This window comes from Mizuhopecten yessoensis, unplaced genomic scaffold (assembly GCF_002113885.1).
Source record: "Mizuhopecten yessoensis strain PY_sf001 unplaced genomic scaffold, ASM211388v2 scaffold10479, whole genome shotgun sequence".
Lineage (NCBI taxonomy): Eukaryota > Metazoa > Mollusca > Bivalvia > Pectinida > Pectinidae > Mizuhopecten > Mizuhopecten yessoensis.
The window spans coordinates 772,862-800,712 of NW_018408567.1; the positions used below are offsets into that span (position 1 = coordinate 772,862).

The 27,851-nt window shown below is 37.5% G+C and overlaps 2 protein-coding genes across 2 annotated transcripts in view; one reads left to right on the plus strand and one right to left on the minus strand.

The window, feature by feature from the left end:
- The first annotated feature begins 1,117 nt into the window (after positions 1–1,117).
- LOC110460796 lies at positions 1,118–17,339 on the plus strand. The gene is made up of 3 exons (XM_021513950.1): positions 1,118–1,474; positions 12,200–12,443; positions 15,740–17,339. Exons 1-3 carry the CDS (start codon positions 1,313–1,315, stop codon positions 15,859–15,861), a joined length of 528 nt encoding a protein of 175 aa, XP_021369625.1. The 5' UTR covers positions 1,118–1,312; the 3' UTR covers positions 15,862–17,339.
- A 5,069-nt stretch (positions 17,340–22,408) lies between these two features.
- LOC110460767 (integrin-alpha FG-GAP repeat-containing protein 2-like) overlaps positions 22,409–27,851 on the minus strand; it is a 10,758-nt gene continuing 5,315 nt past the window's right edge. The window contains exons 7-12 of the mRNA XM_021513883.1: positions 27,363–27,484; positions 25,777–25,913; positions 25,389–25,477; positions 24,704–24,821; positions 23,792–23,968; positions 22,409–22,987 (exon numbers count right to left, since the gene is read on the minus strand). Coding sequence (XP_021369558.1) covers positions 22,920–22,987; positions 23,792–23,968; positions 24,704–24,821; positions 25,389–25,477; positions 25,777–25,913; positions 27,363–27,484 — 711 coding nt within the window. The 3' untranslated portion in view covers positions 22,409–22,919. The remainder of the gene's footprint in view (positions 22,988–23,791; positions 23,969–24,703; positions 24,822–25,388; positions 25,478–25,776; positions 25,914–27,362; positions 27,485–27,851) is intronic.

Genomic DNA, 27,851 nt, shown 5'->3' on the forward strand with positions numbered 1-27,851 from the left:
TGCTGTCGGAGTCAGAATCATTGTTGTGTGTCCCAAAATCTCGTACTGTGACCTATGGAAACCGGTGCTTTAGGAGGGTTTCGGCCACGGTGTGTAAAAGCTTACCATCTGCTATTTAGAAAGTCAAATACTCTAGCCAAATTTAGGAAGGACATCAAAACTCACCTCTTCACGTCTGTATTTTAGGCTCTTTGCAAAGATGACATGTGAAAAACACCTATTATATATTCATTTATGTGCACATTGCGATGAATATCTGCTTGCTTAATGTATAAAAGTGATTGTAAGCCTTTTTTTTTTTTCACAATTATAACTAACACTATTATCCATATGTTGTAAAGCGCTTTCGAGTAATTTTACAAAAAATATATAGCGCGCTATATAAATATGTATACCCCATGTAACCTAATTAGCTGTTGGGAGGACGTAAAACCCCAAGAAAACAAAATCATAAATTAGAATTTGCGCGGAAAGATTGCGTTTTAAAAAATAAATCACATTTTGCTAAAATTTGACTTTCGGTCACCTTACTGAAATGCGAAAATTTCCAAACACGAAAATTGACATTTCTTCAGTACATATATATATATCATATACCTCCCACTGTAGGCTTACGTCTTTTTTCAATCTTGTCTATCTTGCCGTGGTATTTCTACACACACCCGTTGATCTTACGTTATAATGTGTATTGTTGAACTCGTGCCAATGTTTCAAAGATAGCCAAGAGATCACCCGGTGCCATGCACCCTGACTACCGTTCCACCCGTTAACTGTCCGCCCCGTTCAACGCGTAAACCAGATCACACGTAAATACACGTAAATCGCCACCTCGTATGTCCAGCTACATCACGCATATTGGGAGATAGCGTTGTGTATGTTTTTCATATACTTAGTTATTGCGTCTGTAATAGATCGGTGATTTAGCTTTAACCTACGTGCAAAACTATCCTAAACAAACTATTGCATTTCTGCCCATCTCTCTTCGCACGGTGAAGTGTTTACAGCCTGGCGTGCCGGTCGAAGTGACTTGGTTTACATTATCGCTAGTGATGACGGAAGTGTGCACGATAAGAGCGAAATATGATAGTCATCGGAGCGGAGTTTTATTGTAGGTATTTTCTCAATGAACACTGTACACAGACCATGTGCTGGAGGAATCCCCAGTTTTGGGACACACGGCTAAAATTCCGAATGAATCAATGAGTTTGTTGTTCCAATCTCATAAAAAGCAGCTAGAGAAACTGTTTTCTTGGCGGGCGCGGAGAAGTTTTGCAGCTTAAAAATAAATGGAGTGAGGGTAAGGAAAGGTGGCATGGATTTCGAGATGTACCTTGAACTGGTGATGCTGATGTCCTGGGTAGGAGACACCCTGGCCTGCCTTCCAGCGGCGGACTGGTGCGCACGTTGTGATGACGTAATGTTAAACTGTATTGACGTCAACGCGAGTTGTTTGGCTGTCGACCATGCTTTTCGTGTGAGTATTTATGATTTAATCTCTTTCCGATATCAATTCTTTTCAATTCGTAATGTTTTTTAAAAGATAATATATATCTTTACAAAAAAAACACACACTTGAACTACGGTTTCGATCATTACTGTATAATATCAAATATTCGAGAGCACGGTCTTTCGCGGTTTTAATAGCTATTGGGATATTTACAGACGATGTGACATGGGCGAGTTGCTTGATCTGGAGCGTTCAGGGATTATAATAGCATTATCTTCTTTCCTGTTCGTTTTTATGGATAGAGATTTTCGTGTCCGCCGGTGTGTCAGTTTTGTTGTACACAAATTCGCTGTGTTACTAGTAACATTTGCTGTTCCCAAAACAATGTGTTGTGTGGTTTAGGAAAACGGGCACTGTTGCCCTGACTAACAGGCTGAAAGAGGCATGCACAATTCGGAGCTCTTCTGCTGAAACCTGATAACATGATATCAGGGAAATAGTTCTCAATCTTAATTAACATGATATTATGCTGGGGTAAAATTCTTCTCAAAGACGCTGACATGTACAAATAATGACGAAGATATGAGAAACATCAACTATGCTTTGATAATATCCAGATAACACCTTTTGAATGTGATACATATATTTAAACGCTGAAATATAAGGTAAAAGTTATGTATCAAATAACCAACTGTTCAAGCGTAGACTGCCTTGTACTGGTGACTAAAGCGACACGTTAAGGCAGATTTTACCCCAGTGATCTATCCGTTTATTAGGGTCGAGTTTTTACTTCTCTGTCATAGCGGTGTACTATTGTATCAACCGTCAATATGTACCTCAAATTCGAATGGTTGATTCAAACGTTAAGGTTTTGATGAGCAGTTTATATCTGCTTATTGATAGTCCGTCACCGAGTAGCTACAAAAATCTTTCCAAAACTTACTTGTAATGTCGTAAAGAACATAATTGTTTTATATTTAGTTTTCGTTAAACGTATTTCGATTAACGACTTTACAAAAACAAAGGATTGACAAGGCTTATTTCAAATTAGAAAAGAAACGGCGTGAGTTTATAAAGCTTATTTCAAATGTTTATTACTCATCGGCTTCACTAGCACACTACAAATGTTTGTTACTCATCTGCTTCACTAGCACACTACAAATGTTTGTTACTCATCGGCTTCACTAGCACACTACAAATGTTTATTACTCATCTGCTTCACTAGCACACTACAAATGTTTGTTACTCATCGGCTTCACTAGCACACTACAAATGTTTATTACTCATCTGCTTCACTAGCACACCACAAGTGTTTGTTACTCATCGGCTTCACTAGCACACTACAAATGTTTATTCCTCATCCCGTTCACTAGCACACCACAAGTGTTTGTTACTCATCGGCTTCACTAGTACACTACAAATGTTTATTACTCATCGGCTTCCCTAGCACACTACACATGTTTATTACTCAACGGCTTCACTAGCACACTACAAATGTTTGTTACTCATCGGCTTCACTAGCACACTACAAATGTTTGTCACTCATCTGCTTCACTAGCACACTAAAAATGTTTATTAATGGGTAACCGTACAAAGCTTAATACAATGAGTGGCATTATCAAGCTTATTTCAAATGTTTGTTAAAATGAATGGCATTTTAAAGCTTTTTGCAAATGTTTATAGATCCAGCGTCAAACGTCAGCAGATGGCTTTACACACCTATCTTGAACACTCGACAGTATCCGTCTGTCTGCCAATGTTCGTCATTAAACAGTTTCCGTCCTGCTGTCTATATCCGTCACTCAACAGTATCAGTACTTTCGTTTATATCTATCACTCAGAAGTATCTTTCTGTTTGTTTATATTCCTAACTGTATACCCCGCTACCATGTCCATCATAGTCACTTCTATCACGTTGGAGTGCGTGTCCGCCACTCCATAGCATCCGTACCTGTCCGCCTGTTTATATTCATTACTCCATACACGCCGCCCGTATGTCATCCTCGACATCCAGGGGTTACGCTCGCGTACACTCTCTGCATGAAGGCTCAGTGTACATCACCTTGTGGATGAGACAAGAAGACTAGTTTGATCCTTTGATGTACATCAAAAGAATGTTGCGGTCGCGTAACGGTAAAAAATGACTGACTTTGAAGTCGGGTGTCACCCCTTTGTAATCTTCAAAAAACAAGTATCAGCCTAGCGATTGGTCAGGATTTTTTTTACCTGAGACCAATCAAACAGCTATCTTTGTGCCTTCATTTTTTCTATGACATATTTCAGGGGTGCAGAGAGCGTAAGTGAGCGTAACCCCTGGATGTCGAAGATGCCCGTATGTCAAACGTCACTACTTCTCCACTGAATGCCCTCTCTCTGTCGGTCTACTTCGTCACACTATTTCATCAGTTATCTGTCTATATTCGTCACTTCATTCTTGCGTCCGTCTGCTACTTCCTCACTATATCCGTCCGTTTACGTTTGTAACGCTATACTTTTCGTCCTTTTGTCTATATTTGTCACTCCATAATATCCGTCTATCTATGTGTCTTTCCCCACTGATCTATGTCCGTCATATGCACTTCATGGTTTCAGTTTGTCTGTCCATGTTACATAATTATGTAGTGATAGCGTCTGTCCATGTTACATAATTATGTAGTGATAGCGTCTGTCCATGTTACATAATTATGTAGTGATAGCGTCTGTCCATGTTACATAATTATGTAGTGATAGCGTCTGTCCATGTTACATAATTATGTAGTGATAGCGTCTGTCCATGTTACATAATTATGTAGTGATAGCGTCTGTCCATGTTACATAATTATGTAGTGATAGCGTCTGTCCATGTTACATAATTATGTAGTGATAGCGTCTGTCCATGTTACATAATTATGTAGTGATAGCGTCTGTCCATGTTACATAATTATGTAGTGATAGCGTCTGTCCATGTTACATAATTATGTAGTGATAGCGTCTGTCCATGTTACATAATTATGTAGTGATAGCGTCTGTCCATGTTACATAATTATGTAGTGATAGCGTCTGTCCATGTTACATAATTATGTAGTGATAGCGTCTGTCCATGTTACATAATTATGTAGTGATAGCGTCTGTCCATGTTACATAATTATGTAGTGATAGCGTCTGTCCATGTTACATAATTATGTAGTGATAGCGTCTGTCCATGTTACATAATTATGTAGTGATAGCGTCTGTCCATGTTACATAATTATGTAGTGATAGCGTCTGTCCATGTTACATAATTATGTAGTGATAGCGTCTGTCCATGTTACATAATTATGTAGTGATAGCGTCTGTCCATGTTACATAATTATGTAGTGATAGCGTCTGTCCATGTTACATAATTATGTAGTGATAGCGTCTGTCCATGTTACATAATTATGTAGTGATAGCGTCTGTCCATGTTACATAATTATGTAGTGATAGCGTCTGTCCATGTTACATAATTATGTAGTGATAGCGTCTGTCCATGTTACATAATTATGTAGTGATAGCGTCTGTCCATGTTACATAATTATGTAGTGATAGCGTCTGTCCATGTTACATAATTATGTAGTGATAGCGTCTGTCCATGTTACATAATTATGTAGTGATAGCGTCTGTCCATGTTACATAATTATGTAGTGATAGCGTCTGTCCATGTTACATAATTATGTAGTGATAGCGTCTGTCCATGTTACATAATTATGTAGTGATAGCGTCTGTCCATGTTACATAATTATGTAGTGATAGCGTCTGTCCATGTTACATAATTATGTAGTGATAGCGTCTGTCCATGTTACATAATTATGTAGTGATAGCGTCTGTCCATGTTACATAATTATGTAGTGATAGCGTCTGTCCATGTTACATAATTATGTAGTGATAGCGTCTGTCCATGTTACATAATTATGTAGTGATAGCGTCTGTCCATGTTACATAATTATGTAGTGATAGCGTCTGTCCATGTTACATAATTATGTAGTGATAGCGTCTGTCCATGTTACATAATTATGTAGTGATAGCGTCTGTCCATGTTACATAATTATGTAGTGATAGCGTCTGTCCATGTTACATAATTATGTAGTGATAGCGTCTGTCCATGTTACATAATTATGTAGTGATAGCGTCTGTCCATGTTACATAATTATGTAGTGATAGCGTCTGTCCATGTTACATAATTATGTAGTGATAGCGTCTGTCCATGTTACATAATTATGTAGTGATAGCGTCTGTCCATGTTACATAATTATGTAGTGATAGCGTCTGTCCATGTTACATAATTATGTAGTGATAGCGTCTGTCCATGTTACATAATTATGTAGTGATAGCGTCTGTCCATGTTACATAATTATGTAGTGATAGCGTCTGTCCATGTTACATAATTATGTAGTGATAGCGTCTGTCCATGTTACATAATTATGTAGTGATAGCGTCTGTCCATGTTACATAATTATGTAGTGATAGCGTCTGTCCATGTTACATAATTATGTAGTGATAGCGTCTGTCCATGTTACATAATTATGTAGTGATAGCGTCTGTCCATGTTACATAATTATGTAGTGATAGCGTCTGTCCATGTTACATAATTATGTAGTGATAGCGTCTGTCCATGTTACATAATTATGTAGTGATAGCGTCTGTCCATGTTACATAATTATGTAGTGATAGCGTCTGTCCATGTTACATAATTATGTAGTGATAGCGTCTGTCCATGTTACATAATTATGTAGTGATAGCTTATTTGTTTAATGCCTCATCGACAAAGTGATATCCTTTCGAGCAATTACACAGTAAAATGGAAATGTGTTCGGCGACCAACTGTGCTACAGACTCAACTCCCAGATTAATGCGGTAGGGTAGCTGCCTGAGAAAAGATGTAGACTATCAGAGGAGCTCGGAGCTCTTCAATTACCCCACGCAACGGTTTCATTGTTCCTACCCTCAAACCCCCCGACCCTCCCCTCCGGATTTGAGGGGGGGAGGGGCGTCTTTCTACTGTATCCCCCTCTCTCTATCGGTCTTTCATTTTTCTGTCTATCTCTCTCCTCGGTATGAGCGTATTACGTAATATGATAACTTATAATTATACAGGGATCTCAAATGTAGGTCGTCTGAAGCCGTACAAGACATTTATTCATACATCACGTCCCCTCACTGCGCACCAAGGGGATTAAATACGATGTTATCGCAGAACTAGTTAAATCGATGTATGAAAGGCTAAACGAAAACAAACCCGAAACCTATTAATACACTCTATGATAAATCTAATACTTAAAATAATTGGAATTCTTTCAAGGGTTATCGTGTTCTGACAGTTATGAACTCCTTTTCCCAAAGGTAACTTAGTTTACAGCATAATTAAACTCGGTCAAGGGAACATAAAGTCACACATGGGATATTAGGTCGGTGGTTGGCACACTAACATTGGCATCACATTGCATAATAATGTTTTCGTTGAATTGTACTATATTGTCACTATTTAAAATGTATTTCATTGTTTAATACTGCTATTTATAATGTATGACATGGTATAATACTGTGCTATCATACTGTATAGCATTGTATTGTACTGCTTGTATATATGTAATGTTTACTCAACTATGTGTCGTGAAACAAACATTTCAGACAATGCAATTATAACTTAGCCTGCATATCCAGGGGTTTCGCTCACTTTCGCTCTCTGCACCCCTGGAATATGACTCGTAAATTAAAGGTATCAAAAAACATGTATGTCGTACAAATGATCGAGCGATGTGACAGTTATTTTTCCTCATAGGAAGACCTCGCTTCGAAAATAGAATCAAACAGAGACGTCTCGCGAGTATAAGTGGCTATTCAATGAGCCAACCATAGCCGATAAAACGGTACCAGTCTACACAAAATATTCCGCCAGAACTACCCGGAATATGGGCCTCCATAAACAAAAGAAAAAAAAAGGTGGATTACATCAGAAAATAACCACTTTCGTTTAGCAACTTATTAATAAATATTCATACACGTAATCGTGATGAACTCAGAAAATAATTGGCAAGAATTAAATCTTCCTTTACTCTTTTCAGTCGCATGCTATGCCCATCTCAATACAGATAAGAACTCGGTAACAGGGCGGTAGGCTGATAAAAATGGGCAGGTTTCGGATGATTGATTTCATCAAACAAGAACAGTGGAATCTGAAGTTATTATTGACAAAGCGTATGTAACTTCGGGTAAGTGCCACATAATTACGGCATTTGAGTTTTGAAAATTGTACCATTGGAACATAAAAAAAACCTCCTGTGGCAAATTACTTCTATATTTGGACTCGCACTTCGTACTCGCAAAAAATGCTGGTATTCACTCCCGTGAAATTAAATGACATTCAATGGACGTACATTGATTGAATATGCTTTATATCTCGGTTTGGGGAGTTTAACAATACAGTTTAAAACAATTCATTCTTGGAACAGCAGGTCAGTGAGTGAACTTAAAATATCGCCGTTGGAGCACAGGGACCTGATAATTTGTTACAGCTATATTTGGATCTATTTGGACTAAGGTGTCCAGAGTAAGTTTACACGCTTTATGGGTTTATATCGACTTTCGGTAAACATACAGTCCCCAAATGAGGATATCATTGGGTTGGAGAAGTTTAAAGGCAGTTTCCGATGAATTGGTTTGGGCTGAGTATACTGTAACAGGGTTCCACCGACCGAGATATTAAACACTGATGTTAGTTATTAGGGTCTCGTTCGGACAAATCCACGGGCCAATCTGTCAGAGCACAATAGGGCGCACACAGAACTCCGTCACGGGAAACTCACAGCCACACATGTATATGTGACACTGGATATGTTTTATCTCGGTAAGGAGGAGGAGCACCTCGTCATTTTACTAAATATAGGTGGGGACCATAGACTATAGTGTAATACCCTTGACATCTTTCTTATTCTGATGCGGGTTACAACTCTAAACAATGGCGGTCATCCTCGATATCTACGGGTTCCGCTCACTTTAGCTCTCTACACCCCTGGAATATGTCATGGCAAAATTGAAGGTACGAAGATAGCTGTTTGATTGGTCTCAGGTAAAAAAAAAAACCACTGACCAATCGTTAGGCTGATAGCTGTCATTTAAAGATTACAAATGAGAGACACCCGACTACAAAGCCTGTCAACTTTCACCGTTACGTGACCGCGAGATTCTTTTGATCAATGATGTATATCAAAGGATCGAACTAGTCTCCTTTTCGCATCAACAAGGTGGCGCACAACGAGCCTTCAATTTTGCTATGACATATTCCAGGGGTGTAGAGAGCGAAAGTGAACGTAAACCCTGGATATCGAGGATGAACAATGGCGTTCCAAGCACATGGTTTTATTACATTCGAACCTCGCGTTGATTACGATAAACATAACAATAACGGGGATTCCCAAAAGGGTTATACATACCTGGACAGTCCAATATTCTACACATAGGTTACACACGAGGTGCTGGGCTTACGCTGGGTCGCTTTGGGAAGTATGACGTCATATCACTCTCAGTACATCTTGATGGACTCAGCCTTTCGACATTGATGAGTTTAGTTTTACGAAAAAACCTATCGTGTGAAACTACGCAGTAAAAATAAATAAATAAATCATGTCTAGTTTTATGTTTATTTCGTTAAAACGTGTTTCAATATCTTGCATCACAAAACCCCTCCCCAGCTGGCAGACATACGTCTGGCCAACGTCAGATAAGGTTTGTCTACCCAACGTCGGGCCGAAGTCGTAATACAACGTTTCAGATTTCTCTTAAAGAAAATTGGAGCACAACGTTAGTACAACGTCGAACCAACGTTTCAAAATAACCTTTGAGATGGCGATTTGGATTGTTGGGTATACAACGTTAATACAACGTCGAACCAACGTTTCAAAATAACCTTTGACATAACGATTTTGAGAGATGGGTTACAATGTTAATACAACGTCGAACCGGCGTTTCAAAATAACCTTTGACATAACGATTTTGAGAGATGGGTTACAACGTTAATACAACGTCGAACCAACGTTTCAAAATAACCTTTGAGGTTGCGATTTTGATGGTTGGATTCACAACGTTGGTACAACGTCGAACCAACGTTTCAAAATAACCTTTGAAATATCGATTTTTAACATTTACTATATTTATTGATTTATATTTTAACGTTAGTACAATATCGAACAATATAGTTCCAAGATTTGATAGTCTGCTGTATGGTTTTTGCGCAACGTCAGACCCAGACAACATTACAACGTTATCTCTTTTGCATGATTGGATCAATCAATTTGAATAAGTATAGAAAAAAAAATATCACAGAGGTAGCACACTATAAATAGATTATTATTAATATTAATTAATTCAGCTGTAAATACAAACGTACATTCTACATATACCAGTAATTCATGTAAGCACATCTGCAGTGTTCGAAGATCTTTCCATCGATTATATTGAAGTTGAAATCTGATACAATGTATATAGACTGGTCGGGACGGTCAGTGGAAATCGGTTTTCCCGCCAACCGCCCAATCCTTAATTTGTGTCCAGAAAGCACACGTGTAGCTGTAGCTGACCAACACACGCTGTTGGCGGAAACCCTTCATTACAAGTTCATGTAAGTATACAGACGTACTAGACAAATTTCGTTTGTTGGAAATAATTTCTATGAATATTTGAAAAGATTATACTTGTACTGCATCTCCTCAAGTTCCTACGCATTACATATACACAATGTGTGTGATACATTGATGCAGGAGTGATGTAAGGTTCTTCCACATATTATGAAATGTTTCTGTTCATATACATAGTACTCAGTATGTGTGCCAGTAAAGTAAATGGGCACTATTGTGAACCCTATTATTGCTGTTCTGTATTTTATGAAAACCAAAGCGTGAAATATAACTACCCATGATACGCAATCATAAAAAATAACGTTGTAATTGTGTTTGATAATTTGCTAATTCGACCAACAATTAGAGACATTATTATTTTTGTTTAGAATGCAACTATTATTTTTCCTCTTTATATTCAGATACATCGATAAGAAACCGAAGAAACCTATGCCCAAGACAGTGAGCGTGACTAAACAGTCACTTTCGAAATACAAAAATGTGAACATAACAACGTTTCCGGGTTATTTTTACACTTAATTATAAAGATCATGGAGAATACGTCAAAGTAGAAGGAAATCCACTCAAGGCAGTTACACTAAAGATCTGAAATAGAACAGTCGTCAAGACAACGTCAGTATTTTAGCATACATGCAATTATATTTGATATTATTCAGGGAACCATGTCTCCGACGGAATTGACATAGATAAGCAACGTTTTACATATGTTCACAAATACTGACATGGAGTTTTAAAAGTTTGATGCTGAAGTGACGTTCCAGCAACAGATACATTGACTAATTATTTGGACCGTAATCTACGAACGTGGGACTAAAGTCAATCTTTCGCTGGATCAGCACTGTAGGAACTTTGATTCTATACGGCAACCTGTAGTGTATATTAAACGATGGATTAACGTGTACTCATACGTTAGCTTGACGTTCATCCAACGTTGGATCAACGTGTATACTCAAACGTTAACATGACGTTCATCCAACATTTGACCGACGTGAATGCTCATACGTTTACTTGATGTTTATCCAACGTTGCTTCGACGTGCATGCTCATACGTTAACTTGACGTTTATTCAACGTTAAATCGACGTGTATACGCTTACGTTAACCTGATGTTTATCCAACGTTGGTTCGACGTGTATACTCTTACGTTTATCCAACGTTGGTTCGACGTGTATACTCTTACGTTAACCTGATGTTTATCCAGCGTTGGATCGACGTGTATACTCATACGTTTATCCGACGTTAGATCGACGTGTATACTCTTACGTTAACTTGATGTTCATCCAACGTTGGTTCGACGTGTATACTCATACGTTTATCCGACGTTAAATCGACGTGTATACTTTTACGTTAACCTGATGTTTATCCAACGTTGGTTCAACGTGTATACTCTTACGTTTAGATCTGTCGTTTCTACAACGTTGAACCTATGGACAAATTGGCGTCGCCCTGACGTAGTCTACTGACGTTGTCCCAACGTATGAGCATACGTTGGCCCAACGTTTAGCCAATGTCGTACTGCCAGCTGGGTCGTAATGGTACACAGTATCCCCATTCAAATATAGCACTCGGGGATGTTTCGAAATAGTAAATATTTCAAATACATGTAACAAGTTGAATGTTAACTTATGTAAGTATTATAAAATCAACTAACATTAGACTTAATGCCACCATGATTACTGTGATTAGGACCACTATACATTGCGAATGTCATGAACATGTTGATTCAAATATATTATTTTGTATTCCAGATTGCTTTGTATTTCAGTTTGCGGCATTAAGTGATTTTGCCAAAACTTGTCCGGTGTTGATTCAAATATATTATTTTGTCTTTCAAATTGCCGCACTAAGCACTTTCCCAAAAAATATCCAGTGTGTATTCAAATAAATGTTTCTGTATTCAAATTTTCCGCGTTTAGCAATTTCACACTGAAATGTTCAGTGTATATTTCAGTTTGCCGCATTAAGTTATTTTATGAAAATAATCTAGTGTTTGTTTTTGTTTTATTTTCAAATATTTTATTTCCTCCAGCCAAATTTTATCCATATAAATAATACTGATAAGTATAAACAGATATACATAAATAAAAAATCTAGTGTTGATTCAAATGCATTATTCTGTATTTCAGTTTGCCGCTTTAAGCAATTTAACAAAAGATATCCAGTTCCAAAATGGAGCAACATTGGGTGTCCTCGGTGTGGGGACGCAGACACAATTCGATCATTTTTGTACAGTGAAATATATAGGGTATGTGCACTACGAGGAGCAGCTGTGTTTAAGAACTAACAATGTGATAAGTAAAGGCGTGTCCGAGCCAAGTACGCCCCACGAGGAGCCACCGGTGAATACCGAGGATGTTAATGAGTTTATAGGTAATAACACGTATTTATATTATATAGGAGTGTTATCGTCATGTGGAAACGACGGCATCAAATCATAACTGTAAACTACGTGTTTATGGATCTATATGGCTATCTGGTTAAATTACAAATATTTAATTCATCACCTTCGGAAAGAGGTGAATTAACACATATGTATAACCAGATTGGGTGTTTGATAAGTTAAAGCAGGAACACAACATGCTCATTGTATTAGTTCCCATGCGAAGCAAATCTGTTTATAATTGTTTTAGACAACCTTGCAATTAGAAATGAATAAAATAGTAATGCATTATATACTAATAATTCTGTTTACAAAGATGTCAGGGCTACCTCCCTGAGATTAACATTCTTTGTAAGGGCTGGCCAAGGACAAGTCCCCTACAGTTGAAATCGGAATAGGATAGGTTGTCTAGGTTATGTAACCATCTGGGCACGCCCTACTTAATGCCAATGTAATAAGTTACAAAAGGCGTGTATTTATGAAACTTCATGAAGTCGCATACAACTCAGTTTTACGTGCCTCAAAGGTCAATGTCACGAAAGGGATCAAAGGTAAAATAGCTGCTATGCTTGATAAAGACTCATTTTCTTTTGAATACAAACAGGAATTGAAAACTTTTGCGAGCTTTTTAACGTCTATTTCATTTGTCAAGTAAAGAGTGCAAAATAACTGGTATCTCGTCTCAAAGCCGCTGAAAACAAGTCATTAAGCCTCAGTGGGCCGAACCAAGTAAAGTCAGCTTCAAAAATCATAGAGACATTTCGCCCAGTTGCGCTCCCGTTCTGCAGTCATGATCAGGGGACGGGTAACATGTTAACCAACTCCACCTTTTAGTCGATGTTAAAATTTGGTCATAAAGATGATTCAGCTGATTGCCCCCTTCGTCTCTGTTCATCGAATCCACTTCTCTCATAAACCAGATGGATTCTTTGATTTTTCCGACTATCCAGTTGTCCTCCCTTCAAGCAATTTCGAGTCTATGATGTGGTTGTGTGTGTTAACATGGTCTGTAATGGCTGATTTATTCTATTGTCTCTCCGGTTTTTTCTTGTATAACTAGTGTAGACTTGCTGTTTTATGGCTTCAACGTCTTTCTGATGTTCTTTTAGGCGTGCCCCAAATTTCCGGCCAGTTTCCCCGATGTATGTAAGGTTGCAGCTGTTACATGGAATGTGGTAAACCACCCTTGTTTTATTCTCTTTCGGTTGAACTAATAGTTGCTTGATGGTGTTGTGTGGTCGTATGGGCGTGCTGATGTGATGTTTGCGCAGCATTCTTGAAAGTGCTTCAGACACCCCTTTTCTGTATACGATAGTGACCATCCCGTTGGTTTTCCTCTCTGTGTTAGTACGTTTTTGTTTCTTGAGGCCATTAGCATCGCTCTTTTTTCTATTCGCTTTTTCACTTTCCTTATCGCTGCTCGATTCCCATGTCTTCCTGTTCAGTTCCGATGTCTATGCATTTGTCCAGGAAAGTGAGAACTACAACCAACTTCTGATGCAATGGATCCGGATGGTGTGAATTGAAGTTGAGGTACTGGTATGTGTGAGTGTTTTCTGTATACCAGCAATTTGATGGAACCGTCAGCTCTTCTTACGATAAGGGTATCAAGGAAATAATTTGTTTTTGTCGGCCTCTTCTTCTGATGGAAATGTTTTGGAGACTGTATCATCCGCCTGGTTTAGGTGAGTTGATACCTCATCTTTCTTAACCACTTCCAAGATATCATCAACATAACTTTTCTGCCAAAGATGCTCCTTTAATAAATTGACAACAACAGGTGATACTGGGCTGCCCATTGCTGTCTCAAACTATGCTGGTAAATTGTTTCCCTGAAAGAGAAATAAGTGGTGTTGAGTATAAGCTCCAACAACTCAATGATGTTCTCAGCAGCTTGTCTTCTTCATGGTTCTGTCTACTTAAACCTATCCCTTATGACCTCTGTAGCCTCGTGCACTGGTGTATTGGTAAAGAGAGACACTAAGTCATGCGAGTTAAAATAATGTCTTCTTCAACAATTATGTTGGCCATGTCCGACGCCAAATCTCTCGAGTTTTCAGCTAAGTCATCTTTATGACCCAATCTTAACATCCATCCACTAAGGAACTTGATTCGGCCCACTGAGGCTAAGTGAGTTGTTTTCAGCGTTTTAGAGTCGAGACATCGTTGATTTGTATTCTTTGCTTGACAAAGGAAACAGACGTTTTCGAAAGCTCGCAAAATTAATTTTCAATTCCTGTTTGTGTTCAAAACAAACTTAGTCTTTATTATTCATACCAAAATGGTAATTCTTATTCCGAACTGCTATTCTTGTTCGGGGAAAACTCTGAACGATTGAAAACGTTTCTATGAATCTTTATAGATGACTGAACCGTGTCCTACTTATTAGACGGTGTTCACGCACCAAGCTTGGATACGTACCTCAAAAGTCAAGGTAGCGACAAAGGTTACATCCCAAAACATATGTAAAGTTAGTCCGACCGATACTTTCGCGACGACATAATGTTTATTAAGCAATTTGTTGCACACATCTCTTAGGTCTGTATCCAAACAGTGAATGTCGCGACAAGGAGTTAAATGTCTAAATGTCAAGTTATTCCAATGCTTGTCCGGGCAATACAAAAGTAATATAAATGACAAGATGATTGACGAACATTTGATATCACGGTTAAAGCAATGAGCCACGACATTCTTTTGCTTTTCGAGATTAAAGATTATGAATTTCAACGAAACATACATGCTTGCGTCATGAATATATAGTGTCGATTAGTACCATTCAGGTTCGTCTCATCCTCCATATCCATGGGTTATATAATTACGCTCAATTTCATTCTCTGCACCCCTGGAATATGTCGTAGCAAAAATGAAGACTCAATGTTCAGCACCTTGAGAATGAGACGAGAAGACTAGTTTGGTCCTTTCATATACATCAAACGAATCTCCCGGTAGCGTAACGGTAAAAAACGACGGGCTTCGCTCCTTTGTAATCTTCAAAGGACAAGTATCAGCCTAGTGTTTGGTCAAGTTTTTTTTACCTGACACCAATCAAATAGCTAGCCGCGTGCCATCATTTTTGCTATGACATATTCCAGGGGTGTAGAGAGCGAAAGTGAGCGTAACCGAGCGTAAACCCTGGATATCGAGGATGGGTTCGCCTGTGACGATGGTTTATGGTCCAATATATGTATTCCTACGACTGCTAACAAAGTATGTGCTCTTAACTACACTAAATATTCTTATGAAACCATTAAGTGTTGTAGCCTATGTTACTTATTTCTTGTTACAGGTTACATAGTTTGGGGAGGTGTGGCTTGTGGGATGTTGGTAGTCTTCCTCGTAGCTGTGCTGGCTCTGATGCTTCGACGTAAACGCCAGTTCCACGGAGATACGGATGACTCGACGCGATGAACTACTGTGGCAGACTGCCTCTGGACATGAACATGATGTAATGGTGATATAAATTAACATTTCATGATGATAACTGTAGGTAGTCTCAGTTCCAACTGACCACTAAACGACATCATCCATTCGGACTGCTGAGTCAGTGGTGTAGTGCACATTCACACTGACCGCCGTCAGATCCGAGGAAACACATGCCATCTTATAGAGAGAATGTCATGTCCACTTCTATATACGTTAAGTGCAGAGATTATTTTTGCATTTGTAAACACCTTATGGTGTCACTCTTAAAATTTAGAAATAGGAGGAAATACGTTGAATAAAATACGAGTGTAGCCCAATTGGACAGACGGGTAGAGCGCAATAAAGAGGTAAATCCTTAAATGAATACTCTTTCAGTATTTGTTTGAAGACATTTTAAGCATATTTTGTCTGGATTATTGGACGCAGTAGTCTTTAAACAAGGGGTGTTGCTGCCTTTGGGGCTGAGGGATGGAGCCCAATACAGGTACATCTGTAAATACTACTTCTTTAGTAACGATGAAGGTACACGTGTTTGACCAAATTTGAGCATCAATGCATGGGTCAAGAAAACTCTGCATGTCTCCTAGGCCAGATAGGCGGGGACAGCCGAAAACGGGAAAAGATAGATTAGGTTTTAAATACTACTTCTTTAGTATTGATGAAAGTATTCATGCCAAATATGATCTGAAGCATCACTGGGATAAGAGTCCCTAATATCGTTGAAGCAAGGGACCCCTCCCCCTTCGAGCTGACATTTTGACGTCTTCAAGTCTAATGAAGTTTTGGCGAATGTTAACAAAAATGGCGGAAGTGATCATCTCATGATCAGGTGCTAACTTTTGGATCATTTGAAATTTAATATGGCCGCCATAGTATTTTATTGGCCGAATATTTCCTACTTAGAACAACATTTTAAGCAACTGTTTCTTTCACGGTCCTGATCAAATATTTTTTAATGTTTCCAAGCAATTCTTAATCAAAGACAGCCATATGTTTCTCTGGCTGGCTGAGACCTTTACAACTTCTTATGAAGTTCATCCAGGCAATGACAACCTTATCTGAATAATGCTCTGGTAGGCTTGGACAGGTGAAGTACTTTCTAAAGTTGATTTGAAATCGATAAAGATAATCTGCCTGAAATATATTTGATATAATGCTCAATTATATCCAATCATCCCAGAAACGTTCTTGTCATTGCCTTAACCTTTAAGTGATGTAAGTTTGGTTCCAAAAGAACATCTAAGAATGTTACAGTGACCTGAAGTTAGCGGTCGCATTTCAATTTGTTTTTCTAGTTGAGATAACAAGATGAAATAGATGAACGATAAGTCGTTTTCACTAATGCTCATAAATATACGGGTTACAGAATCAATACCATATGTAGTAACAACAAATAATCTCCAACAACGATTTAGCAATTAGAATATTCTGAAACTGAACTTCTATTATACAGTTATGCAGTACTTCTATAATTGTTGATAATATAATAAAAATATGTAAATAGATAACTAATTAGTAAGATATGCATAGCTTAATGAATGGTATTTGCCATTAATTAAATTATGTATAATTTCATTACTTGTTATTTTCAATGATGCGACTTAATACCTGTTCTGCAGGGTATGAGGGGTCATTATGTAAGTGTAGAGGATATTAATATCCTACCAGGTGTGAATTTGGACTCCAAATGAAGCCGAAGTTTGGATATAATTTCGGCAGCATTAACTAAATCATGAAGATTACCTGTCCTCACAATGTACACTTTACTATAAATGAAACCAAGCCCAGTTTGGTACATTTATATACCCCAACACATCAATAATATATCTGCACTGCTGAACATAATCCTCAAACCAAATATATTCCTCACAACTGCAATGTATCCCACACACCAGACAAATTCATCCTGCAAACTTCGGGCAAGGATTGCCGAGTGGTGAAGGTGTCTGACCGTCCAAGATCACTAGCCTTCACCACTTGGTCGCAGGTTCAATGTCTATGCGTGGTGGTCGCAGGTACATATGTAGGTGGGTTTTTTCCGGGCACTCCTATTTTCATCCACCGCCAAAACCTTGGCACCTCCTTAAATGGACATTGCTGTTAAAGGGACGTAAACCACAAACAAACAAACCATATCCTACAAACCACATTGTAACCCCATAAGTGCATTATACAACTGCCATAAAAGCTAAGTTAAGGAAGTTCTAATAAAAAACAGCCAAGCCGTGACAGTGCACCACTTGGAGATTACATTAGCGTGACAATACCGAAAGAGGAGGTCATTTTTATCAAGTAAGTAAGACAGCTTCTGAAGCCCAGATACAAGGAAAGTAGAAATCAGCGAAGAAGAAAATTCCACATAACGTCATGAGGTTGTTGCTTCGATAGATAGCAGTGAGGAGACAATGTCTGCACTCAATGCACATGCCACTCTGATACAAACCATGCGATACAATGAGAAACCAATACATTGACGGAGTCAGGGCAGTTTCGTGCTGTAGGAAAGTGTTGGCTTTACTGGGAAAGTAAAAAATAACGCAACTAGACAAAAGGGCATCCAGAAATGGGAGTATGCTGACCCAGCTCATTTTGATGATGTTCTTTCGTCTTGAAAAAACCTGGGAGTTTAGGTATCAATGAGGATCCAGTCTGTGTTCTGTGCCAATAGTGTCCAACCCACAACATTTGCTATTCTCATGTTCAGTGGCTTTAACAGTTTAGCGTCACGAAGTTATAGAGAAGAAAACTGGCCGGCAGGATATCTTCAAAGATAAGGAATCAAGATCAAATTTTGTAAAATTGTCAGAAGGAGTGCGGAAATTATCTGCAGAGGACAGCAGGATATGACGGGTATATGTGGCCGATATTCATCACCTGATGAAATTCCCGGTAAAAGTAGTCATTGCGATACTCACGCAAAACATCGTGTTCAAGTGCAGATCTTTCATGTAACTATGGTGAGAAACAGTAGACTTCTTAAGGAAGAGGAACAAATACCAACAGTTTTCAACACATAGGTTGGCGCGAAAGATGTCTGGTAGTAAATGCTAGGTATTAAGTCTCTTCTGGTTATTTTAAGTGAAATGGGCATGTCAAAAAGGTAATTGGTAGTATGTAAGCATACCGAAACATTATCAAAATATTACTCTGGAGGAAGAGTGGAAATACTCAGGAGACGACATCTTATAGAGTATAGAATCTTCTGTGGTGTTTATGCGATCTCGCCCATGCTAACCCGAGTATTCAAGCACCCATCGACAATGAAGATATCCCGATGATCGGACGAACTCAACACCCTATATTCAAGAAAGGAGGAGAAACCAAAGTAAGTGACTACCGTCCAGTGTTTTCTGACCTGCGGTAAACCGAAGGAACACATTTTCCACAGTAACCTAATAGGCCATCTCCTTAGTCACAACATCCTAACCAACTACAATGTACCATCATGGATTCAGATAGAAAAGGTAATAAGAGCCAAATAATCCTATGTATGATATCACTAGGAATCCAAAGTAAATGTCATTTAATTCGGACAAGTGTGAGGTAATGATATGACCAGAAGGACCAAGCCACTGATCACCACATACTATATCAACGGACAAAAGTAGTTGGCGGTACTCATTCAAAACAACCTTTCCTGGAACAAAAACATGAACGCCACCAACAGGAAAGCCAATTTCACAAATCTCGTTGTTTAAAGGTACCTGGAAGGTGCCAATTCGATGTAAAGGCTAGCTGTAATAAAAACTAAGTGCATCCCATAATATTGAAATCTCAAAACACAGTTATGACATCATCCTTTGTTCTCATTGTATATAGTAAAATGTACAATGAAGTACCTATAGCATTCCATTATTATGTTTTAAAACGGACAGCTACTGGCCTTATAATGGACAGTAACAGGTAACAAAAACATTTTAAGCACCAGCAAATTTTCGAAGAAAATCCACAATTATTAACAACATATGGCTTTTTTATGTACATTGTATATGTAAATTTAAATATGTTAAAAAAATCAACAATAGATATAATCCATTGAAACGTACACCACAGATCGCTATATTTGATCCAGAAATAATCCAGCTGTCAATATCACTGTTTTTATAGAGGAAAAAGGTCTTTGAGAACAAAAGAATTCAACAGAATGCTGTAAAACTTACTTGAAGAGGGAATACAGTAATCCAATAATTATTTTAAAATATGTATATTGATGGAATAGAAAAACGCAAATCTTGATTCGGGAATACTCCAGCAGATCTTAACACACAATGATTACTACTTGGAGGTAGAATTAATCCAATATACATTTCCTGAAATTTAACTGCCACCTACCAGTGTTGGTTTAGGTGATATTTGAGGTTTGAATTGATTTACCCGCTGTTTAAGGAATTTTTTCTTTTTGTTTTATGATGTATGCAATTTAAGTGCCATTTCAGTAAATTTTCACTTTTATTTTCTGTTCAATGTGTAATGTTAATCGACATGTCTTTACATTAAAAATCTTCCAAAATGATGTTGAAAGTGATATTGTCGTCTCCTGAGAATCGCATGTTCTCACTTCAAATGACCAAGCTGGACTGACTGATAAATACCCAGGATTCACTTTATCAGTATTTGGACATGAAAATCATGTGCATCTCCAAATATAGTAACTCTACCCGTACCTGTCCAGTAGGTTAACAATATGCATTCATGCATGAATGACCACATAGCTCACGCTGCATACACACCAATTGCAGCTGACAACTCTTAACACAAAGCGGTTCTGTGTTTAAAGTAGGAGAAAAGCCTCAAACTGTCCATTCTCTCACAGAATGGACAGTTTTCGGTCTTTCTTCTTTACTTATACTCAAAAGAACAAAGTCAAAAAAATTGAAATATGTCAAACTGAACGTAGTCTGTTAAACCTAGACGAATTCGAAATTCAGTAGGTACAGCAGTGTCACTGTGATGATTTTAAAAAAGTCTTTATTTGTGCAGCCTCCTTGAGGGCAGACTTCAGGCTCAAATACTTATGCTGTACACAATTGTTAAATCTCGGCGACATCAGATCGGATTCTACAGTTATCCAGCAATATCATCATTAAGTAACAAGCGACACAACTGGAATCGAGAAGGCAAACTTATAACAAGAGGCCCATGGACCTTAACGGGACCATTGGTTGATCATTCCTAGACCGAGTTTCAGTTAAATCGGCCTATTAGAACTTGATTTTAAGTTTGAAATAGTTTTTCTTCAAAAGCTGAAGTGGCCATATTGGATTTTTGATCAGCCCGGAGAAAACCCCCAATTTGCAAGGACCATGAGCTGATCATTCCTACCAAGTTTCAGATCAATCGGCCCAGTAAACTGGACTTTAACTTTGAAAGAATTACTTTCAAAATGGCGACCATGGTAGCCATATTAGGTTTCTGATCGACCCAACAAATAACAACACTTTTTCAGGACCATGAGTCGATCATTCCTACCTAGTTTCAGCTAAATCTGCCCAGTAGACCTTGCTTTTAAGTTTGAAATAGTTTTTTTCAAAATGGCGGCGGTTGCGGCCATATTGGATTTCTGATTGACCCGAAAAATAACAACACTTGGTCAGGACCAAAGTCGATCATTCCTACCAAGTTTAAGTTCAATCGGTCCAGTAGAACTTGACTTTGAGTTTGAAATAGTTTTTCAGAATGGCGGCTGTGGTGGCCATATTAGATTTCTGATTGACCCAAAAAATAGCAACACTTTGTCAGGACTATAAGTTGATCATTCCTACCAAGTTTCAGTTAAATCGGCCCAGTAGAATTTGGCTATAAGTTTGAAATAGTTTTTCAAAATGGCGGGCGTGGCGGCCATATTGGATTTCTGATCGCCCCGAAAAACAACAACACTTGGTCAGGAAGATGTCAGAAACATTCCTATGAAGTATCAATGAAATCCCTTTGACAATATTTCAGTTTAAGTTGAAATGTTAACGCATGACAGACGACCATTCAACATCTACCCTTCAGTAAGTTGACAGTTTTTAACTTGTTTTAATTGTACATATGATATTATGGATAGATTTTGTTTGAGACAGACTATGGTACCCCGGTATAACTGTTCAGAACATCATCTATTCGCACTAATGGGCGTGTTTTATCCTGCTATGTGCAAATATTGCGACAATATTCCTGGAATGATGCACTTTACATGGAAGTAAAAGCAGGAAGATTTAGCCCAATGACATTATAGCCCCCCCCCNNNNCCCCCCCCCGCAGGCTATTTGGAAAGCAGTCATGCAAAACGCTTGGACAATTCTAAAATATATTACGTCTGACAAAAATCTTCTTTGCATTCAAACCACAATCATTTTCAAGTTATAGATGTTCAGGTCATTTTATCTTTTGTTTTCCTCTTTTAACTTAATTAACTAAATACGATAATGTCTAAATTTATGAAGAGTTAGTATCAAATTTATCAGTGATATCCTTCCCACTTATCTAAATACTATAATAGTAATGTAACCTTTTCAAAGAAATAATAACTTAACTTCCTTACGTGAAATAATAATATTTATTAAAAACAGTGGTTTAAGTTCTTACAACCAATATATCAGTCACTTCTAAATCAATTTAACTACATGCATGCAAGGGGTTATTCGCCATTTCTTCCAAACAAAATCTTAATTAGTTTTTCAATTACTTGGGAATAAAATTTGAACTTCTTCTTGCTAGAAATGTTTCATTAAAGTAAAAAACAATTATATATTTACAACTGTTATTTTTATCGAAGTCAAAATGAAATCCTTTAAAGAAACAAGCTATTTCCTGGAAATAGGTATGAATTTCTTCATGCAAGGTCATGTCTCTCAAACAAACATATTAAATTCCTTGGCAAGCAATTTGTCATTCCATTTCCAAAACAAGCATCACTACTCTTCCTCTTGCACAAGACCCTTTACTGCAGACTTCCATATCCCTTGTCAGCCCGCCAGGTAAACCAACGGCAGTGTAACTCAGCCAGGAATGACGCACATTATATATTTCTATATGACTACCTACACTATACTCAGGTGTCAAGTCTGTGCCTTCTTTCCATATAAACACCAATGGTATATTTCCCTTAGCTTTTTGGTGTCTGGATCTGAAAACAATAATGATCAGTTGATGTACATAACTGCCAATGTCAAAACATCATTCTGCTAAATTCGAGTATTTGATTGGAATAAATTATAATTAATTTCACAATAATCTATGAATGTCTGGATCCAAATGCTAACACAGTCATATTTGCACTTGACATATGTATATTGAATCATACAATCTGCTTCGTCTTGTCTATTAACCCTTTCACCACTGTAGACCATAATGGACTCATCCATATCAATGCATGGTAGAGTCTACTAAAGTTACATAGGGGTGAGAAACGGTTAAGAATTGGTAGGACATGCAAATTATTTAGCTTTGTATTCGCATCCTGCCAATATTTTCTACATATCCCGAGTTATTTAACCTTTGTCACTTAAACAAATTGCGTTGTAATGTACAAACACTGTGTATTGTGATTCTATCGGTTAATCTGTAATAGCTGGTTACAAAGTTGTGATATAGGTTGCTCAAACAGCACGCTTGATCCTGAATTATCTCACTACAATTCAACAATACAAGGTATTTCTCCTATATATTCATAGTAGGATTAAACTACCAATCGTACTTCAAAACTTCAGTCTGATTTGCTGTTTCAACAGATAATTCACAATGCCATTATCTTTCCAAATTTTCAAAGAAGGACATTGAATGAAGCATAATACAAATTAACATATAGCAAGATATTTTTATGAGGGATGAACGATATAGTATTACTTTCTTAATCAGTTATAGATAATTAAAAAAATGACCTGGCTAAAACACAACATATGAAAAAGGTGACAGAGTGACCTGCCCTTACTTATGATATTGAGCTGTTGGAGGAGCTGATGAGTCTCTGGGATGCGATCCATGACTTCGATGAGGTTGGTGGACTCCACCTGGGGCAGACTAATGTTGTAATAGATGTAGATCTTGTTGTTGAAGGTGGCATACACAAAGCAGGGCACATTATCACTACTGGTCACACTGAACTGTCCTGGAACGGGTAAAATTAATTCATCACATCAGTACATATATAACTAATATGTAATCCTGATACAATGTTACACACTTAAACTGTCCTGGACAGTGCCGAAGTCAAGTCATAATAGGAGTACATTTCTAACATGTAACTGTGGTAAAGATTATGTGACATATTCCTACAAGTAACAAATATCCACTGAAGGTGAAATCTGTTATATAAAAAGAGCCTTCAGAAAGGCATGTATTCAAAATGAAATCTCTCACTCAATCAATGAATATACAAACAGTTAACTCATATAAACGATTTCAATAGGTTAACTCATTCACCCCTGAAATTTCATAATGAACTTTTCCAACCTTTGAATTGGAAGGGTTCAAATGTGTCTTCAGGGGTCAATGAGTTAAGAAAATCATTTGTAAAGACATTTGTAAAGATTCATCAAGTCAGCAGTGAATCTTTTATTTTCTTAAATTAAAATTACACAATTCAGAAATACATTTCCATGAGTAAGGATGAAGATGCTCTTGTAAAATTAAATGATGCTGGAAAGAAATAAAAGAATTTGCTAGCAATAAAATCAATCTCTGACTAGCCAATGTTGGAGAAAACATAAACACTATACATACCATTATATTTATGTTTGTTCTGTTAAGAAACCTATAACATAAAGCAACCTTGGTTTAATAATCATGGTTGGATAATACATGGCACCTGGTATTTCATATGACCTGAATAAATATATCATACCAGCGGTGAATGCCTTGACATTCTCCTCAAAGTGATATCGGACCACATCTCTCGTGTGGTTCACAATGTAGGTCTGCCCATCCCAGGCACAGCACACAACCTCCTCCTTACCGTTACCCTGTCAACAAATTTCACTATTTTACATTCTTTTGCACAGACACAAAAACTTAGAATGACTTATACAGTAGTATCTGGGCTGTTCACAATCCTCTTTAAATAAAAAAAAAATAATATTATATATTTTAATTAGACTAATCCTTCTTACATGTACATAATGTAAATGAATATATGATTATATATTTAAAATTAAAACAAACTTATACACCCTGTAAATTGTACAGGGCTCGTATTCATGAAACTGTTTTCATACTCAAGCATGGATTTTGTGCTCAAGCATGACTTCTAGTTCCGGTTATAACTTAATAATAAAATCTTATTTTGTCAATTATTTGGAGAAAGAAAATACAAGACATAAAGCTGAATACTGTTTTCGATGTCATCATTTGACTTTTTTTTAATCGTTTGACATGCTTTAAGTGAGTTACAAGAAAGTTGGTTTGAGCACAAAATCCATGCTTGAGCATGAGAACGGTTTCATGAATACGGCCCCAGGTCTTTTTGAAAAGTAATTGGAAAGCATAGATATAGATATACATCGAAGCTGTTACATATGCTCCAGACTTACTGTAATGTCCAGTTTGGTCAGTGAGAACAGTTGGTGATCCACTTGTAGCGACCATAGAATCTGTTTGTTTTCCACCAACAGCAGGGTTCCTACAAGCCATCATATATGAGACATTAATATTTAATGTAAAGTTTGCAGAGCAGTTTTAAGGAATTAGAAGTGTTAAATGTGAAGATTTTAAGACATTTGACCCATGTGACCTTGAAGGTTGGTCAAGGTCATTCATTTGAACACACTTGGTAGCCCTTCATCCCAGCATGCTACAGAAATAGCATAAAGCCTATCTTTAATCTGTAGAATTTAGATACTTAAATATTTTTTTGATAACATAATGTCTTATATATTGGTACATATATAACCATTTATACAATAAACAAAGGTAAGCTACCATCAAGAGTACACAGGGCGTAGAAGGTTCCGGCCTCAAAGGGCTCACCACGGATTCCCTTTTTAATGCCTCCAACAATTTCAGTAGAAATGGAAGTGTTCCTGGTTCTGGAAATCCCTAAACGCTCATTTTCAAACCTACAAAATAGATTAGGCTCAATGTTTCTACTGCTACATTTGGATAAAGGTTCTTATTGTGAAATGGTTAAGATAGTTACATTTTCTTGATGAAATCTGGAAAAAGAGCAAATATTTATTGTAACTATACGTGTATACTGAAAGGAAGACTTTAAGACATAAGGACTCAGCACAGCAGAATAGACTACTATGGAGCTCGGTTCCATTTTCCTTTTTTCTCGAGTTAAATAATGATAAAATACTTTGAATACAGGTGTTTATAATTATCTTCAATTGTCTTGATGTTGAACAGGTTCTGAGCAGTCATATCGGAAGTAATGCTATTAGAAGGTTATATAGGGATTAAAAGGTATTTTTTAAATTTTCATGACGGTATGAACACAAATCGGTTACATCCATATTGCATAAAGCATGTTAAATAGGGATGTGACCGATTTGCGTTCATACCGTCACGATAATTTAAAAAACGCTGTTCAATCCATATATTTACATTTTTACTATAGAACAATTGTTTCATTTTATTTATTTGTTCCTAAATAATTTATTTATTTACTGCGTTATGCATATGAGTCGTTCTTTAAACGACATTGGCGGAACAACAACCATATTTAAATAAAATTGGCGCTAATAATTAACCGTAGTCATTTGAGCGTTTGACACAGGGGCATTCTCAATGTTATCCGAAGTGAAGCGACAAGACTCTCATTGAACAAGGTTAATCTATGACATCATAAGTAAACCACGTTTTACGTCAAGAGAGTTTATACTTTAATTCATTCTCGAATGAATTGCATTTCTGCTTGTAATTTGCATATAGGTTGGAGCGCAAATGTAAATATATATATATATATGTGGCTAATTTGTCTGGTTTCATAGGCTTTATTTTATTTTTCATGATAATGACAACATATCTTACTTGAAAGTACAAAATTGGGGCAGACTATCTGAAGAAATTATTTGTCCTGCTGTGATAATATATTAGTGGACAAATACCCTGACACACAAAGTGGTCATTGATACATGGAGACACCATGTTTTAAAGATAAATACGGTGACACTGAAGTGAATATAATGAGGAATAAATGCAATGAGACACTGTGGAATAACAGTTAGTGGGGGGGGAGGTCAAGATCTACGACCTGACCGTCCTGCTGCAGGAGAAAATGGAGGAGGTCAATGCGAAGGAAGACTACTTACCAACTAGAAAGAGGGAGGAACCATAGCAAGGTTCACAGTGAGAGAGAACAGTATTTTAAAGAGAATGTCCATTATGAAACAGGGCCATGACTGAGGGATGATAACCAAAGTGAGAGTGAATCGAGTCCATAGTGAGAGCGACTGCAGGAGATCTACTCAAAGTGAGGCACATTATGTGGTAGGGTTCAAATGAAGTGAGGCAGGAAATACATGAGCAAGGACAGCCAGTGTTTATCTGCCACAGTTGCTTACTTGTGAATGTTAGCATCCTCTTCCTCAGTATCATGGTAAAGTGTTACGTATGTGCCTCCCGGCTGTGACACAAGTAATTCTGGACGACCGTCCTCACACATGTTCACTGTCAATGACCCAATCTGGTTTACAAAATGGTTAAAAGAAAAACATGTACATAGACAATACAGACTTGACATCATCTGACACCTTCATGGGCAATACCCCCTCCCAAAAAAGTGTATAATTATGATAACTCCCAAGTATCATGGGAATGTGATTAGACCTGGTTTGACTATTCAAACAAGAGGCCCAATGGGCCTGCATCGCTCACCTGTTATTAATCTAACACTTGTAATCTTAAGATTTCATAAGAACCTATTAAAAGATTTAAACATATGACGCCTCTGACCTTGATTGTCGAACAAGGACATTAGGTTGAAAGTGGATCAAGGTCATTCATTTGAACTAACATGGTAGTCCTTCATCCCAGCATGCTACAGGCCCAAT

Bases quoted from the DNA above. Each gene is read 5' to 3' on its own strand.
- LOC110460796 (XM_021513950.1), top strand. From the start codon at position 1,313: ATGGATTTCGAGATGTACCTTGAACTGGTGATGCTGATGTCCTGGGTA. The intron at 1,475-12,199 runs GTGAGTATTTAT...TCTGTATTTCAG, and splicing joins CTGTCGACCATGCTTTTCGT to TTTGCCGCTTTAAGCAATTT. The intron at 12,444-15,739 runs GTAATAACACGT...TTCTTGTTACAG, and splicing joins GGATGTTAATGAGTTTATAG to GTTACATAGTTTGGGGAGGT.